Raw genomic sequence first — 14009 nt, 5'->3', positions numbered from 1 at the left:
CCGGCATCCCATATGGGTGCTGGTTTGAGTCTGGGCTGCTCCTCTTCCGATCCAGCTCCCTGTTATGACCTGGGAAAGCAGAAGAAAATGGCCCAAGTGCTTGGGCCCCTGCACCCATATGGGAGACCTGGAGGAAGCTCCTGGTTCCTGGCTTTGGATCAGCTCAGCTCTGGCCATCGTGGCCACTTGAAGAGTGAACCAGCAGATGGAAGACTTTTCTCGCTGTCTCTCCCTCTCTCTGTAACTCTACCTCTCAAATAAATCAATAAAAAACAAACAGGCTGTAGTACAGTGGGTTAAAGCCCTAGCCTGCAGTGCCAGCATCCTATATAGGCACTGGTTCAAATCCCAGTTGCTCTTCTGATCCAGCTCTCTGCTATGGCCCGGGAAAGCAGTAGAATATGACCCAAATCCTTGGGCCCCTGCACCCATGTTGGAGACCCAGAAGAAGCTCCTGGCTCCTGGCTTTGGATCAGCTCAGCTCTAGCCATTGTGATCATTTGGGGAGTGAACCAGCAGAATGGAAGACCTCTCTCTCTCTCTCTCTCTCTCTCTCTCTCTCTCTCTGTATCTCTGTCTTTTGAATAAATAAAATAAAATAAATCTTTAAAAAATACATCTTTCCAATTAAGGTAACATGAGAAAGAAGCACGTGTTTATTATTTGTTTAGTTAGCCAACAGGTAGTCGTGCAAACAAACATCATTCACATACGGCTCGTCACAGGCACCTCTGAGCTGACAGCCTTCACAGAATTTCTTCAGGTCTCTAAAGCAACATAAGGAACAGCCGTGAAACCAAAACAGGGTCAAGATGAACACGACTTAACCCTAAGGACTAGCACTTTGAAGCAGTAACACGTCCTCTGGAGATCAACGCATCACGCCCCATCTAACCCTCCTGGTTGCAAGCTCTCGCTGCATGCGTGACCCACGCAGGCAGCCCCAGAAAAGCTGGGTCCAAACTGCAACGTCACTGTTTCCTGGCTTGAGCCTGATACAAGCCCTCCACGTCAATCTTCCACCTGGGAAATGGAGCTCACACCACCGTGTGCCAAAGCGCAAGTGAACGAGAAACTAAAGCAATGCCCATGTGAGCGGCCAAGACACTGACGGTATACAGGAGGGGCCTAATAAAGTCACAACTGAGAAACGAACAAAGATGACTTAAGTATCCAGGATTAGAATATGGCCTTATGCATGCAAAAATTAAAGGAGGGAGATGTAGGATTGAGTTTTCTTGCAAGAAGACATGTTCATAAAGTTATGACTGGATGTCGTATAAAACATCGCTGACTGTTAGGTTCATTAACTAGATCAGAACGTTGAAGACCAAAGGGGTTCTCAAAAAGAACTCAAGCACCGCCGCCCCCTGTGCTGCTACTTAGAGGGACTGAGCCGCTGTGCTCTGGAGCGACGGACTCACACACGGGGCCCCGGGAGACGCGGCTGCGTTCCACAGCACTTACTGTCTGCACAAGAGAGGGCGCTCTCCTCCTTACTGAGCCATGAAACACAGAGCAATGCCCGACTCTTCAAAGAAGGGAAAAAAAAAAAAAAAAGCAAAACCAGGCGAACTAACACCAACTCACGAGTATGTGCTGATCTTTAAAATAGATTTTGATTAGAGAAACCTTTTCTGTCTTGTTTCCAAGGAGAGAAAGGTATAATCACTGTGATTCAAATACAAAGAGGATGATAACAGCTTGTAAAGTGGAAGATAGGATTCTAAAGCATGTATCATAAGTGTGTCATACTTGTAGCATTCTTTTATATAAAAACCACAGAAATATTATGTTTACAGTTCTAGGGAAAAGGAATAAAAACTTGTTAAACTGTATTAAAATCTTAGTGTCTCTGCTTGACATCTGTTTCCACCCTGTGGTGTTTTAAAGATTTTATTTATTTGAAAGGCAGAGTTAAGGTGGGGAGGCAGAGATGAGAGATCGAGGTCTTCCATCTGTTGGTTCATTCCCCAAATGGCCTCAATGGCTGGGGCTGGGCCAGGCCAAAGCCAGGAGCCAGGAACTCCATCCAAGTCTCCCACGTGGGTGCAGGGGACAAGCGCTTGGGCCATCTTCTGCTGCCTTCCCAGGAGTTTTAGCAGGGAGCTGGATCGAAAGCAGAGCAGCCAGGCGTGAACCACTACTCATACGGGATGCCAGCGTTGCAGGTGGCAGTGTAACCTGCTGTATCACGCCAGTCCCCACAATTTTTTAAAGTAATTTGTTTTTGAAAGAGAAGAGGGAAACATAAACACACAAAGCTCCCATCCTCTGGTTCAATCCCCAAAGGCCAGCAACAGGCAGCACTGGGAGCTCCATCCAGGCCTCCTGTGTGCAGCAGGAACACAGTCACTGAGCCGGCACTGCTGGCGCCCAGGGTCTGCACCAGCAGGAAGCTGGGATCAGGAGGTAGGGCTCAGCACTCCCACGTGGGACGTGGGCATCACGTCTTCCCCGCCCTACGAGGGTTCCCAACGTCAGACTAGGAAGAGCTCCTGTGTGCTGGTGAGTCCGCTGACACGGCTCCCGTGGGCAAAGCCATGGGCCCCACTCCTTCACCCCGTCACGGTCGCAGGGTCCACTCCGCAGCACGCGTGGAGAGTTCATCACCCTCTTGCTAGTAAGAGGTGGGTCCTCGAGGAGTGACGCGCGGGGAGGGCTCCACCCCCAGAGAGGGACTAAAACCACCATCAGGAGAGGGCTGGTTATCCACGGGGCTGGCTACCGAGGTGGGCTGGTTATCCACGGGGTTGATCACTGAGGTGGGCTGGTTATCCACGGGGCTGGCTACCGAGGTGGGCTGGTTATCCACGAGTTGATCACTGAGGTGGGCTGGTTATCCACGGGGCTGGCTACCGAGGTGGGCTGGTTATCCACGGGGCTGATCACTGAGGTGGGCTGGTTATCCACGGGGCTGGCTACCAAGGTGGGCTGGTTATCCACGGGTTGATCACTGAGGTGGACTGGTTATCCACGGGGTTGGTCACTGAAGTGGACTGGTTATCCATGGGGTTAGCTACTGAGGTGGGTTAGTTATCCATAGGGTTGGTTACTGAGATGGGATGGTTATCCACAGGGTTAGTTACTGAAGTGGGCTGGTTATCCATGGGGTTAATGAAGTAGACTAGTTATCCACGGGGTCAGTCACTTGAGTGGGCTGGTTATCCATGGGGTTAGTTACTGAAGTGGATTAGTTATCCATGGAGTTAGTTACTGAAGTGGACTAGTTATCCACAGTGGTAGTTCTGAGGTGGGCTAGTTATCCACAGGATTAGTTACTGAGGTGGGATGGTTATCCACGGGGTTGGTCACTGAAGTAGACTAGTTATCCATGGAGTTAGTTACTGAAGTGGACTGGTTATCCATGTGGTTAGTTACTGAAGTGGACTAGCTATCCATGGGGTTAGTTACTGAAGTGGACTGGTTATCCATGGGGTTAGTTACTGAAGTGGACTAGTTATCCATGGGGGGTCACTGAGGTGGACTAGTTACCCACAGGGTTACTCACTGAAGTGGACTAGTTATCGACAGGGTTACTCACTGAAGTGGACTAGTTATCCACAGGGTTGGTCACTGAAGTGGACTAGTTATCCACAGGGTTGGTCACGGAAGTGGACTAGTTATCCACAGGGTTACTCACTGAAGTAGACTAGTTATCCACAGGGTTGGTCACTGAAGTGGACTAGTTATCCACAGGGTTGGTCACTGAAGTGGACTAGTTATCCATGGGGTTGGTCACTGAGGTGGACTAGTTATCCACAGGGTTACTCACTGAAGTGGACTAGTTATCGACAGGGTTACTCACTGAAGTGGACTAGTTATCCACAGGGTTGGTCACTGAAGTGGACTAGTTATCCACGGGGTTGGTCACTGAGGTGGACTAGTTATCCACAGGGTTGGTCACTGAAGTGGACTAGTTATCCACGGGGTTACTCACTGAAGTGGACTAGTTATCCACAGGGTTACTCACTGAAGTGGACTAGTTATCGACAGGGTTACTCACTGAAGTGGACTAGTTATCCACAGGGTTGGTCACTGAAGTGGACTAGTTATCCACGGGGTTGGTCACTGAGGTGGACTAGTTATCCACAGGGTTGGTCACTGAAGTGGACTAGTTATCCATGGGGTTGGTCACTGAGGTGGACTAGTTATCCACAGGGTTACTCACTGAAGTGGACTAGTTATCGACAGGGTTACTCACTGAAGTGGACTAGTTATCCACAGGGTTGGTCACTGAAGTGGACTAGTTATCCACGGGGTTGGTCACTGAGGTGGACTAGTTACCCACAGGGTTGGTCACTGAGGTGGACTAGTTATCCACAGGGTTGGTCACTGAAGTGGACTAGTTATCCACGGGGTTGGTCACTGAAGTGGACTAGTTATCCACGGGGTTGGTCACTGAGGTGGACTAGTTATCCACAGGGTTGGTTACTGAAGTGGACTAGTTATCCACAGGGTTACTCACTGAAGTGGACTAGTTATCCACGGGGTTGGTCACTGAAGTGGACTAGTTATCCATGGGGTTGGTCACTGAAGTGGACTAGTTATCCATGGGGTTGGTCACTGAAGTGGACTAGTTATCCACGGGGTTACTCACTGAAGTGGACTAGTTATCCACGGGGTTGGTCACTGAAGTGGACTAGTTATCCATGGGGTTGGTCACTGAAGTGGACTAGTTATCCACAGGGTTACTCACTGAAGTGGACTAGTTATCCACGGGGTTACTCACTGAAGTGGACTAGTTATCCACGGGGTTACTCACTGAAGTGGACTAGTTATCCATGGGGTTGGTCACTGAAGTGGACTAGTTATCCACAGGGTTACTCACTGAAGTGGACTAGTTATCCACGGGGTTACTCACTGAAGTGGACTAGTTATCCATGGGGTTGGTTACTGAGGTGGGCTGGTTATCCACGGGGTTACTCACTTTAGTGGACTGGTTATCCACAGAATGGGTACCCCAGCCGCGCACAGAAGGCCTGCTCTTACACACGCCTGGGCTCAATTTAAAAACCCTTTCACGAGACCACAGGGAGGCCTGACAGGGGCCTGGAATTCGAGTCGGCAGTGCCAAACATCGCCAGCGAGCGCCTGGGCCAGGCCATCGCAAATGGCGCTTGTGAGCACAGCAGCTCCGTGTCCGAGGAGGCGGCTCTGCCGTCTCCATTGTCCTCTGCCGGCGAGCAGGCTGGGTCTTTCAAGCTACAAGACTCTCAGCGCACATCTGTTTCCAACGCGGGCCCGATTATGCCTTGTGAACAAAGCCGAAGATTCGGTTTCTATTCTGGAACATGTCTGAGAAGACCTGAGGCGGTAATGATCTCCACGCTGAGCGGGCACGCGGTGCTCGCAGGCCCCGTGAGCTCACAGCTGCTCCCTGACGCAGCCGCTTTAAATAGGAGCCGGGGACGGCCTGTCGGCACCGCGGGGGGGAACAGAATCCGCGAGTGCCGTGGTCAAGCGTGGCTTCCGGGAGGCCAGAGAGAGCAGCAGGTGCCCCTCCCCCCGGAGGGGGGGGGGGAGCTGAGAGAGACCAGGTGCCGGGGCAACGCCCACGCACGCCTTATGCTGGATGTGTCACGTTCACGGGGAAGCAGTGAGTGCAGAAACAACTCATTGGTAATGACAGATGCCAATCTCCCACCAGAAATCAACGTCAGGGTACCAAGAAAATAGCACGTTACACGGGGTGTGTGTCTTGAACCTGAGCCAGTAGCTGCCAAAATATTTATAGACCTTGCTTTTTATCCCCACAGGGAGCAATCTCGAGGACCCAGGCAGAGCTCCAGGAGCTCCAGGCCACCCCCCATGCGCTCTCCCTACGCGTGACAGCTCCAGGGACAACCAAGCAATGGCGACAAACTTGAGACCCAGGCCACTGCTGGATCCTTTCTCCTCCTCGGCGGACACCTTAAGCCCAGATGGAGGAGCAGCAGGCACACGGACTTGCACACGCGCGCACTCTGAAACACCGGGACACGTCCTGTGACACAGAAGCGGGGCCCAGCGCCCACAGGCGTGGCGCCTGAATGGCTCGGCTCGGCGCTGTGAGGCCAGGGATGCACAACCCCAGCCTTTACCCCAGCAGCCTTCTCCCAACCGTCTCGTGGCACCCTGGGGTGCCGAGACAAACGAGGGGTGCAGGAAAGTACTCTAGCGGAAGTGGGGTGGGAGGAAGCCTTGGTCACTGCGAGGACTTTGAAAGCACAGGAAATAAAGAGAAGATAGGCCATGGGTGACCAGCGGCTCAGCCCCGGGGACCTGTCACACTCCAGGGTTTCTACATCTCAGCGTGGTCGACCCTGGGGGCAGCTGACTGTTGGGCGGGTGGGTGGGGCTGTCCTGTGTACTGTGGGATGTCGGGCCTCTGCCCAGTAGAGGTCAGCAGCAGTCCAAGTTATGACAACTACATCGCCAAGCACCCCCTGGAGCTGAGGACGAGGCCTGGGTGACAGCCACCCCACAAGATGGTCAGGGGACAGGAGGACACAGGCTGACTTCTGCCCACCCCACCTCCTGGTCCTTTTGTTCCAGTTTCTGGGGCCTCTTGTGCCCAAGGAAACAGCCGCTGGGGGTCCCCTCCAGAGAGAGAAGGAAAAACACACAGGACACGCGTGGGCATCATGGCGGGGTCCCCATGTACAGCCCGTTTCCAGTGACAGCAACACAGGCTCGCACGCACAGCCCCTCGGCCAGCCAACCCCAGCGGACAGCACTCGACAGGCACTGGTTTCATGTGAACTCCAGTGTCTTCCAACTATGGATTTTGGTAAAGATCTCAATGTCCTCCGATTACTTGCACCCTAAACTTGCCCCATCTTCACCTCCTGCCCAAGCATCTCTAAGGAAGAGAGCAAACCAAGGCAGACTCGCTGTCACGTGCAGACCCCAACCCCGTGAGGCTGCTGGTCACCTCCCTTCTCCCAGGCCAGCAGCACGCTGCCCAAGCTCCATCGCCCACGGGCTCTCACGAGGGTTCCGACTCCCACCCCATGCCTCGGTCCCTCAGAAAGCACCCAGACGCGTCTCCCATCTGCCAGAAAGCCTTCAGTGCCCGGTGCCTCTCAGTCCAAGGTCCACCTGAGTCTGGACCCGGTTTCCCCATCCTTCTTTGCCAGCGCCCCCTCTAGTCCCAAGAGAGTCCGCCCACCACTCACTGGTCACTGGGGACCAGCAGCCTGCCCCATGTCTCCATACCATTCTCCTACCCGTCCTCCAAAGCCTGCTTCTTGTGCCGTCTCCTCCAGGAAGCCAGCCCTGCTCTTCCCAGTTAGAATCGCCTCTCCCACATGTGCGTCCCCCAGCACACGCAGCTCGGCCAACCACCAGCTCTGTGTGGACACATCTGTGTACCCCCCTGGACTGCAGGTTCCTTAAGAACTATACAGGCCCCTACCCCTCTCCCTCCCTCGCCCCCTCCTCCTCCCCTCCCACCACGGCACCAGGTACACGCTCCTGCAAGGCCAAGTGTTCCCTGAATGCTTATCAAGTTCAATTCCAATCACTTCAGTCGAGCACGATTTCCTGCTTTTTAGCTTTAGTGCTCTATCCTTTCCACGAAGGAGTCCTGCAGAAGCCACAGAAGCAAGGACGTCAGATACGAAGCCCAGAGCGGAAGCTGCTTCTCGTGCTGTCACACACTGGAAGGAGCCCCTCTGCTCAGTCTCAATGCGCGGCCACCAGATGGGGAGGGCGCCGATGCCCGAGACAGAATCGTCCCCCACTGGGCGGCTCCACGCCCTGAGACGCCCATCACCTGGAGCTACGCGGCATGGATGTGCTCAGGGAGATGCCCTCCCAAGGCTGCAGCCCACTCTCAGGCACCTGAGCGCCACGCCACTTGGGCACTCCCTCTGCAGAAGCCCCCGTGCCCGGCTCTCGCACCAGCCCAGCTGCCCCCCGCCACTCTCATGGACATCCTGCCATCTGCTGCGACTCCCCGAGATGGGAGCCTCGCAGAGCAGCTCGCCCGATCCTGCCCCGTCCAGGACTTCGCAGAGGAATTCAACAGCTTCCCACTCGGTGCTCCGCGTCTGAATCAGGGCCACGTATGACCGGGCTCACTGCATCCGCTGTGCATCACACTGCTCCACCGTGCAGTTAAGCATTGAACCTCCCTCCCGCCGGTCTTTTATTTTTTTGAAAAAAAAAAAAAAAAAAAAAAAAACATGAAGCAGGGTCAGGCCAGACCCTCCACGGCTGCATGCTGAATATTTTTGCAAATAGATAAAAGGACCCAGCAAAGAAGCAACCAAGACCCTAAATGCAAGGCTTTGCAGATCTCCCTGTAACATTTCACTACTGGCTGTCAGGCCATGGCGTTCTCCGTCACCCCCTCAGGCTGCAGGCCTGGGTTCTGCTCCTTTACCTGCTTCTCCGGCACAGGTGCATGGCCAAGACAATGGGGGCCTCACAGACCCTGTGCACACAGGGACAGCCCTGGGGGGGAGGGTGGGGGAGACTCCCATGCAGGAAGCAGCTTTGTCTGGCTTGTTTCACGTAAGCCTACTGATGAGGTCAGACCGCTCTGAAGACACGGACTAAGGCCATCCAGGCTCCACAAACACGGTAATCCCATTACGGACTAACAGGCCCTGACTTTCGAAGCAATAATGCAATTTCAGATCCCGAGCATATACAGTGAGCAGAGAACAACTGGATTAGCGGAGTCCTGGGGAAAGAGCCAGGGTGCTGGGGACCTGGCCTGGGGAGAACATGGAAATCAGCCTCTCTGCGGAACGTGTGAATGTAACGAGACGAGGCAGCGGTGGTGGAAGGCAAAAGGCTGGGCTCCCACACAGAGCTGTGTGTTCCCTGCTGCAATTGTGACAGGGACGTTTGGGCCAGGAAATTTTAATATAAACGGCTTTGGGTATCACTGTAAGTGAAGAATTTTTAAAAAAAGCTATTTTGAAAACGTAAGCTCTCCAGGAAACTGTCTAAAACTTCAACTTAATGGAAGCATTAACGTGAGCGGTGGTGGTCAGGATGAAAGCGTATCTGGGGAGTGGCTTCCTCCCACAATCTTTCCCACTCTGTTTCATCACAGGTAGTTTACAGGACAGGGATCAAGTATAGGATCAGTCTGAAAACATGAAGCAGGGGCAGGAACGTGCCACGGTGTGACGTCGCCTCTGGAGATGCACGCGGCCCACATGGGAGGCTCTGGTGTGAGTCCCAGCTCCCTGCTAACGCACATCCTGGGAGACATCAGAAGATGGCTCAAGCAGTTGCCTCCCCAGCACCCATGGGGGAGGCGGGGATGGAGTTCCAGGCTCCTGGCTTCAGCTTGGCCCCCGCCTAGCCCAGCCCCAGCTGCTGTGGGCTTCTGGGGAGTGAATCAGCAGATGGAAGGTCTGTCTGTCTCTCTGCCTTCCAAATAAAATGAAAATAAACACAAATTAAAAACAAATTAACAGGGACTGGCACTGTGGTGTAGTAGGCTAAGTCCCGCCTGCAGTGCCAGCATCCCATATGGGCACCAGTTTGAGTCCCAGCTGCTCCTCTTCTGAACCAGCTCTCTGCTTATGGCCTGGGAAAGCAGTGGAAGATGGCCCAGGTCCTTGGGCCCCTGTACCCGCATGGGAGACCCAGAAGAAGCTCCTGGCTTTGCCCTGGTAAAGCTATAGCCATTGCGACCATTTAGGGAGTGAACCAGCAGGTGGAAGACCTTTTCTCTCCCTCTCTCTGTAATTCTACCTCTCAAATAAACAGATAAATCTTAAACACACATACACACACACAAATTAACTCCAGCATTTTTTACAAATAAATGCAAACTTTTAAAATTGGTTTGCTAAGGGTCTTCAGCTTTTGTAATTCTCAAAATGCTGTTAAGTTTACAAGAAAATCATGAATAATTAATCTCTAGGGAAAAAAAAATCCTACCTGTTCCAATTATCCACATTTTATCTTGTGAGGTTTTTTTTTTTTTAATTTATTTTCATTTTATTTGGAAGGCAGATAGAATTAGGGCCATGTAAGACTGGACTCCCTGCATCTGCTGTGACTCCCACAGAGAGAGAGACAGAGAGAGAGAGAGAGAGAGGCAGGGAGAGAAGCAGAGGGGGGGAGAGAGAGAGGCAGAGAAGTGGGGAGAGAGAGAGAGAGAGAGAGGCAGAGAAAAAGGCAGGCAGAGAGACAGAGAGGCGGGGAAAGAGAGAAGCAGAGAGAGAGAGGCAGAGAGGCGGGGAGAGAGGGGGGGGGGGAGGGAGGGAGGAGGGAGGGGATCTTCCATCTGCCGGATCACTTCTCAAATGCCTGCATGAGCTGAGCTGGCTCAAGCTGAAATCAGGAGCTTATGAGAGCGCAATCCCCGTGGGAGTCAGGGACCCAAGTACTTGAGCCTCCCAGGGTGAGCACCAGCAGGACCCCAGATCAGAAGCAGAGAGGCTGGGATCCCAGGCGGTATCTTCATTGCTGTAGAATACCTGCCCCATGACCCACGCGGTGAAACAATCCCTGCTCCCAGAGTGTGGCTGGCAATGGACATATTTCACACAAGCCTTTGTCTAGACCTCAAAGCATTGGGATCCCTACCTGGTACGGGACAGACAGACTAAGGAAAAGCTCTGCTCTGTAAGCTTATGGGAAAGCGCCTCTCGGGCGCACAGGACAGGAAGTCACCAGCCAAGCACCAGCTTGAGCTGCTCCTACGCTTCTTGGGACGCTCACCTCCCACATGAAGTTCCGGGGTTCGAGATCTCGCTGTGCCCTGGACTTCAGCTTCCTGCTCACGCACACCCTGTGAGGCGGCAGGGCCTGGCTCAAGTCCTTGCGAGACACACACTGTGGTCATCCCAGCGGTTGCTTTGGGTCCCTAAGCCTCCCTGGGTTGTTGCAGGCATTCGGGGAGTGAACCCACAGATGGGAGCTCACTCTCTCTGCCTCTCAAATAAATATATAGAGAGAGTGGAAACAAAGGAAAGAAGAAACAAAGGAAAGAGGAAGGGGGAGGGAGGGAGGCTGGGAAAGCACCATGTCCCAGATTCCAAACACTGCCCGAGTGGCTCGAGTCCACGAGCCGCGCCCCACTCACCCTCGAAGCAGCTTGAAGAGCATGCAGCCCAGGGAGAACCAGTCGGCGCTGCTGTCGTAGGCCGTCCCCTTCTGCAGCACCTCGGGAGCCATGTACCCGTGGGTGCCCCTGGGGAGAAGAAAGGTCACGCATGGTTACGGAGCAGGCCCGCCTGAGGACACGCTGCCGGCGCAGGAGGTGTGGACGCCACTCAGGGACAGCAGCAGCTGTGGAGAGAGGAGAGGGGCAGGCAGGGGACGTGCTGCTCCACCCTCACCCGCGAGCACACAGGAGGGGGTGACCCCCGGAGTTCAGGGTGAAGGAGGTGAGGTCCACGGCCTGAGAGCTGAAAGCCGTCTCCTCTCCTGCCATGGATACCACAGGTGCTCCTGCCTGTTCGGGAGTGAAGATGCGTGGGGCAGGGGCAGCAGCAGAAGCGAGGAGGGGGAGGGGACCCACTCCTGCACGCTGCCACCTCCCCTGCAGACAGTGAGGACCACCTGGCTGGTGACACCTCACAGGTGACAGGTCCCAGGGGTGCTCAAGCCCACGTGCATCAGGTAGATGAATCACGCTGAGTGTTAAGAGCGGCTCGAGGACCAGGGACTCGGCACTAAGAGGACACGAAGATGCTTTTCAGGAAGCTGAGAAAATCACTCAGGAGGACCCATCTTTCCGACGCAAGCGCACCACCTGCCACTCTGCAGCCCTGGTCCCACGGGGCCTCTCCAGCCTCCCATCCCCACCCTGCGCCCCTAGGAGAGCCGGGTGGGCGCCATTCCTTTCTCAAAAACCAGCTGAGCTCTGAAGGGGATTGCAAAGATGCGAGTGCGAGGGTCCCTGCGCCGGCCGTTGTCTACCTGTGCGCCCTGCAGCCTCGTCACCCTTTGCTGATTTTCTTCATCAACAACACGGATAATAAGGTAACACCTCCCTCTCTCAGGAGCCGTGGGGACTGCAGGTGCACAGCTCAACCCACCTGCAGCTCTGTTAACTCTGCTCAGAAAAATGACCGGGGTTAGTAGCGATCCTGAGTCACCAGTGGGTCTGGTACCGTGTTCCTAGGAGGGATGCTTCCAAAGAGCGCCATCCCACGGTCAGGACGGCCTCGCACTCGGGAAAGCTCCATGTCGGGAATCTCCAGGTGGAAGGTGTGAGGGCACCAGGGCACCGGAAGGCTCTACGAGCAGCATCCTGAGCCTTTTCCGGGAAGGCTGAATTCCAATGTTTCCTGCACAAGGCCCTGCGTGGTGACCTGCCAACCCGTCATTCTCAGCACCGAGTCACAGCTCTGGGTTGGATGAGTTTCCACAAGGAGAAAGAAACACGCTGAGGCAGATCGGTCCTCCAGGCTGCCGCCGGACACAGCTAGAGAACAGCGCTGGGCCCCGCCACCGTGGTTTTCCAACTCTGCCTCCACGGCAGCCACGTGTGCTACCGCGACACGTTCCGCGGGAGACACGTGAGCCTCTCAGGACTCTGCGGCTTGAAACGCGGCTTTGTGTTCTTAGAGAAAATGAGCCAGGACTCGGATTAGCCACTGACAATCTGTTCCCTCCCCAGAGGATGCTTTTTTTTTTTTTTTCTGGCTACTCCACAGGGAGCATCTCGTTTGATTCCGTCAACGGACTTGGAGTCGCAGGCGGGCAGACTCCGAGGAGCACACGGACTGCTTCGAAAAGCTGAGGAAGCCAAGTTCAGGGTGAAGTGCTGGGCGGGCCCCAGCAGAGCCTCACAGACCCGCACAGCATAGACAGCAAGCAAGGGCTCTGCCGTCAGGCAGAACTGGGTGACAGCACCCCAGCTCCACGGCGGGCCGGCCATGCAGCCTCGTTCCAGTCCCCCAATTTCTCTGAAACTCAACTTCTGTACTGTAAGAAGGGGACAATGACAGCTTTAGCTTACGGGGTCCCTGTGAAGACCACGCGATCGGAGCAGCTGGTGCGGCAAGCCTGGGACTGCTGCTACTCAGCAAACGACCCAGCCACGGCTGCTGGGACGGGCGGCCTGCACCGGCCACTTACTGGGCTGGGTCCCTGTGCCCGGGCTGCGTATTCAGGAGGCCAGGCACCGGCTCTGTGACAGCAGCAACACCAGCACCCAGCACAGCGCAAGTGCAATGAATACGTGTTGGGGGTCATGAGCTGATTTAACCCCCGACAGTGAACACACACGGGAAATAAGTATCACTGTTAGAGAAAAGTTGAGAGGCTGACGACACGGTGCAGCAGGTCGAGCCGCTGCCTTCAATGCCTGTATCCCACATCCGAGTGCCAGGTTGAGTCCTGGCTGCTCTGCGTCTGACCCAGCTCCCTGCTAATGCACCTGGGAAGGCAGGCGAAGATGGTCCAAGCGTTCGGGCCCCTGGCACCCACGTGGGAGATCCAGATGGGGTTCCAGGCTCCTGGTTCTGGCCTGGCTCAGCTTTGGCTGTTCCGGCCATTTGGGGAGCGGACCAAAGTGGATGGAAGACCTCTCTCTCTCTCCCTGTCATTCTGCCTTTCAAATAAATAAATCTTTAAAAGGAAGAAGAGAAAAACTGGGGCTTCCATATCTCAGGAGAGGGACTCAAATGCAGACCTGCAGTCTTTGTTCTTAGCACTAAGCACCTCCTTCACCCAACACCAGTGTCCTGGCGTGTACTTATCTTCCTAAGGGAGGCCTCCCGGGAACCAGCCACCCCAGGGCGCCTCCCTGCAGGTGCTACTCAAAGGCTACACTTCGGAGAGCAGAGCTGGCAAAAGAACAGCCTGTGCTTCAAAGCCAACGTGAATTACAGTTAGAAAAAGAAAAAATATGGGCTAGGCCCTCTAAGGAAATAAATAACCCTGTGACTGAAAGTCAATTCCTTTGGAAGATTAACTCTTATAAACTCGTGGATTCGTATGTAGCGATGACTCTCCCTAAATTGAAGAAATTAGCATACCAAATAGCCACGGTATTAAAAATTCAAATGACTCTCTTAAAAACCGTCTGATGAACTCCCTGG

At 54.3% G+C, this 14009-nt stretch overlaps 1 protein-coding gene across 3 annotated transcripts in view; it reads right to left on the bottom strand.

Moving 5' to 3' along the window:
- The window catches only part of GRK3 (G protein-coupled receptor kinase 3), a 135753-nt gene that overhangs the window by 17935 nt on the left and 103809 nt on the right, over nt 1-14009 (bottom strand). For all 3 annotated transcript variants that reach the window (XM_062181953.1, XM_062181954.1, XM_062181955.1), the window contains one exon: nt 11042-11149. In XM_062181953.1, coding sequence (XP_062037937.1) covers nt 11042-11149 — 108 coding nt within the window. The remainder of the gene's footprint in view (nt 1-11041; nt 11150-14009) is intronic.

This window comes from Lepus europaeus, chromosome 23 (genome assembly GCF_033115175.1).
Source record: "Lepus europaeus isolate LE1 chromosome 23, mLepTim1.pri, whole genome shotgun sequence".
NCBI lineage: Eukaryota > Metazoa > Chordata > Mammalia > Lagomorpha > Leporidae > Lepus > Lepus europaeus.
The sequence above is the reverse complement of the archived record's forward strand: the minus strand, read 5'-3'. Positions and strand labels throughout refer to the sequence as shown.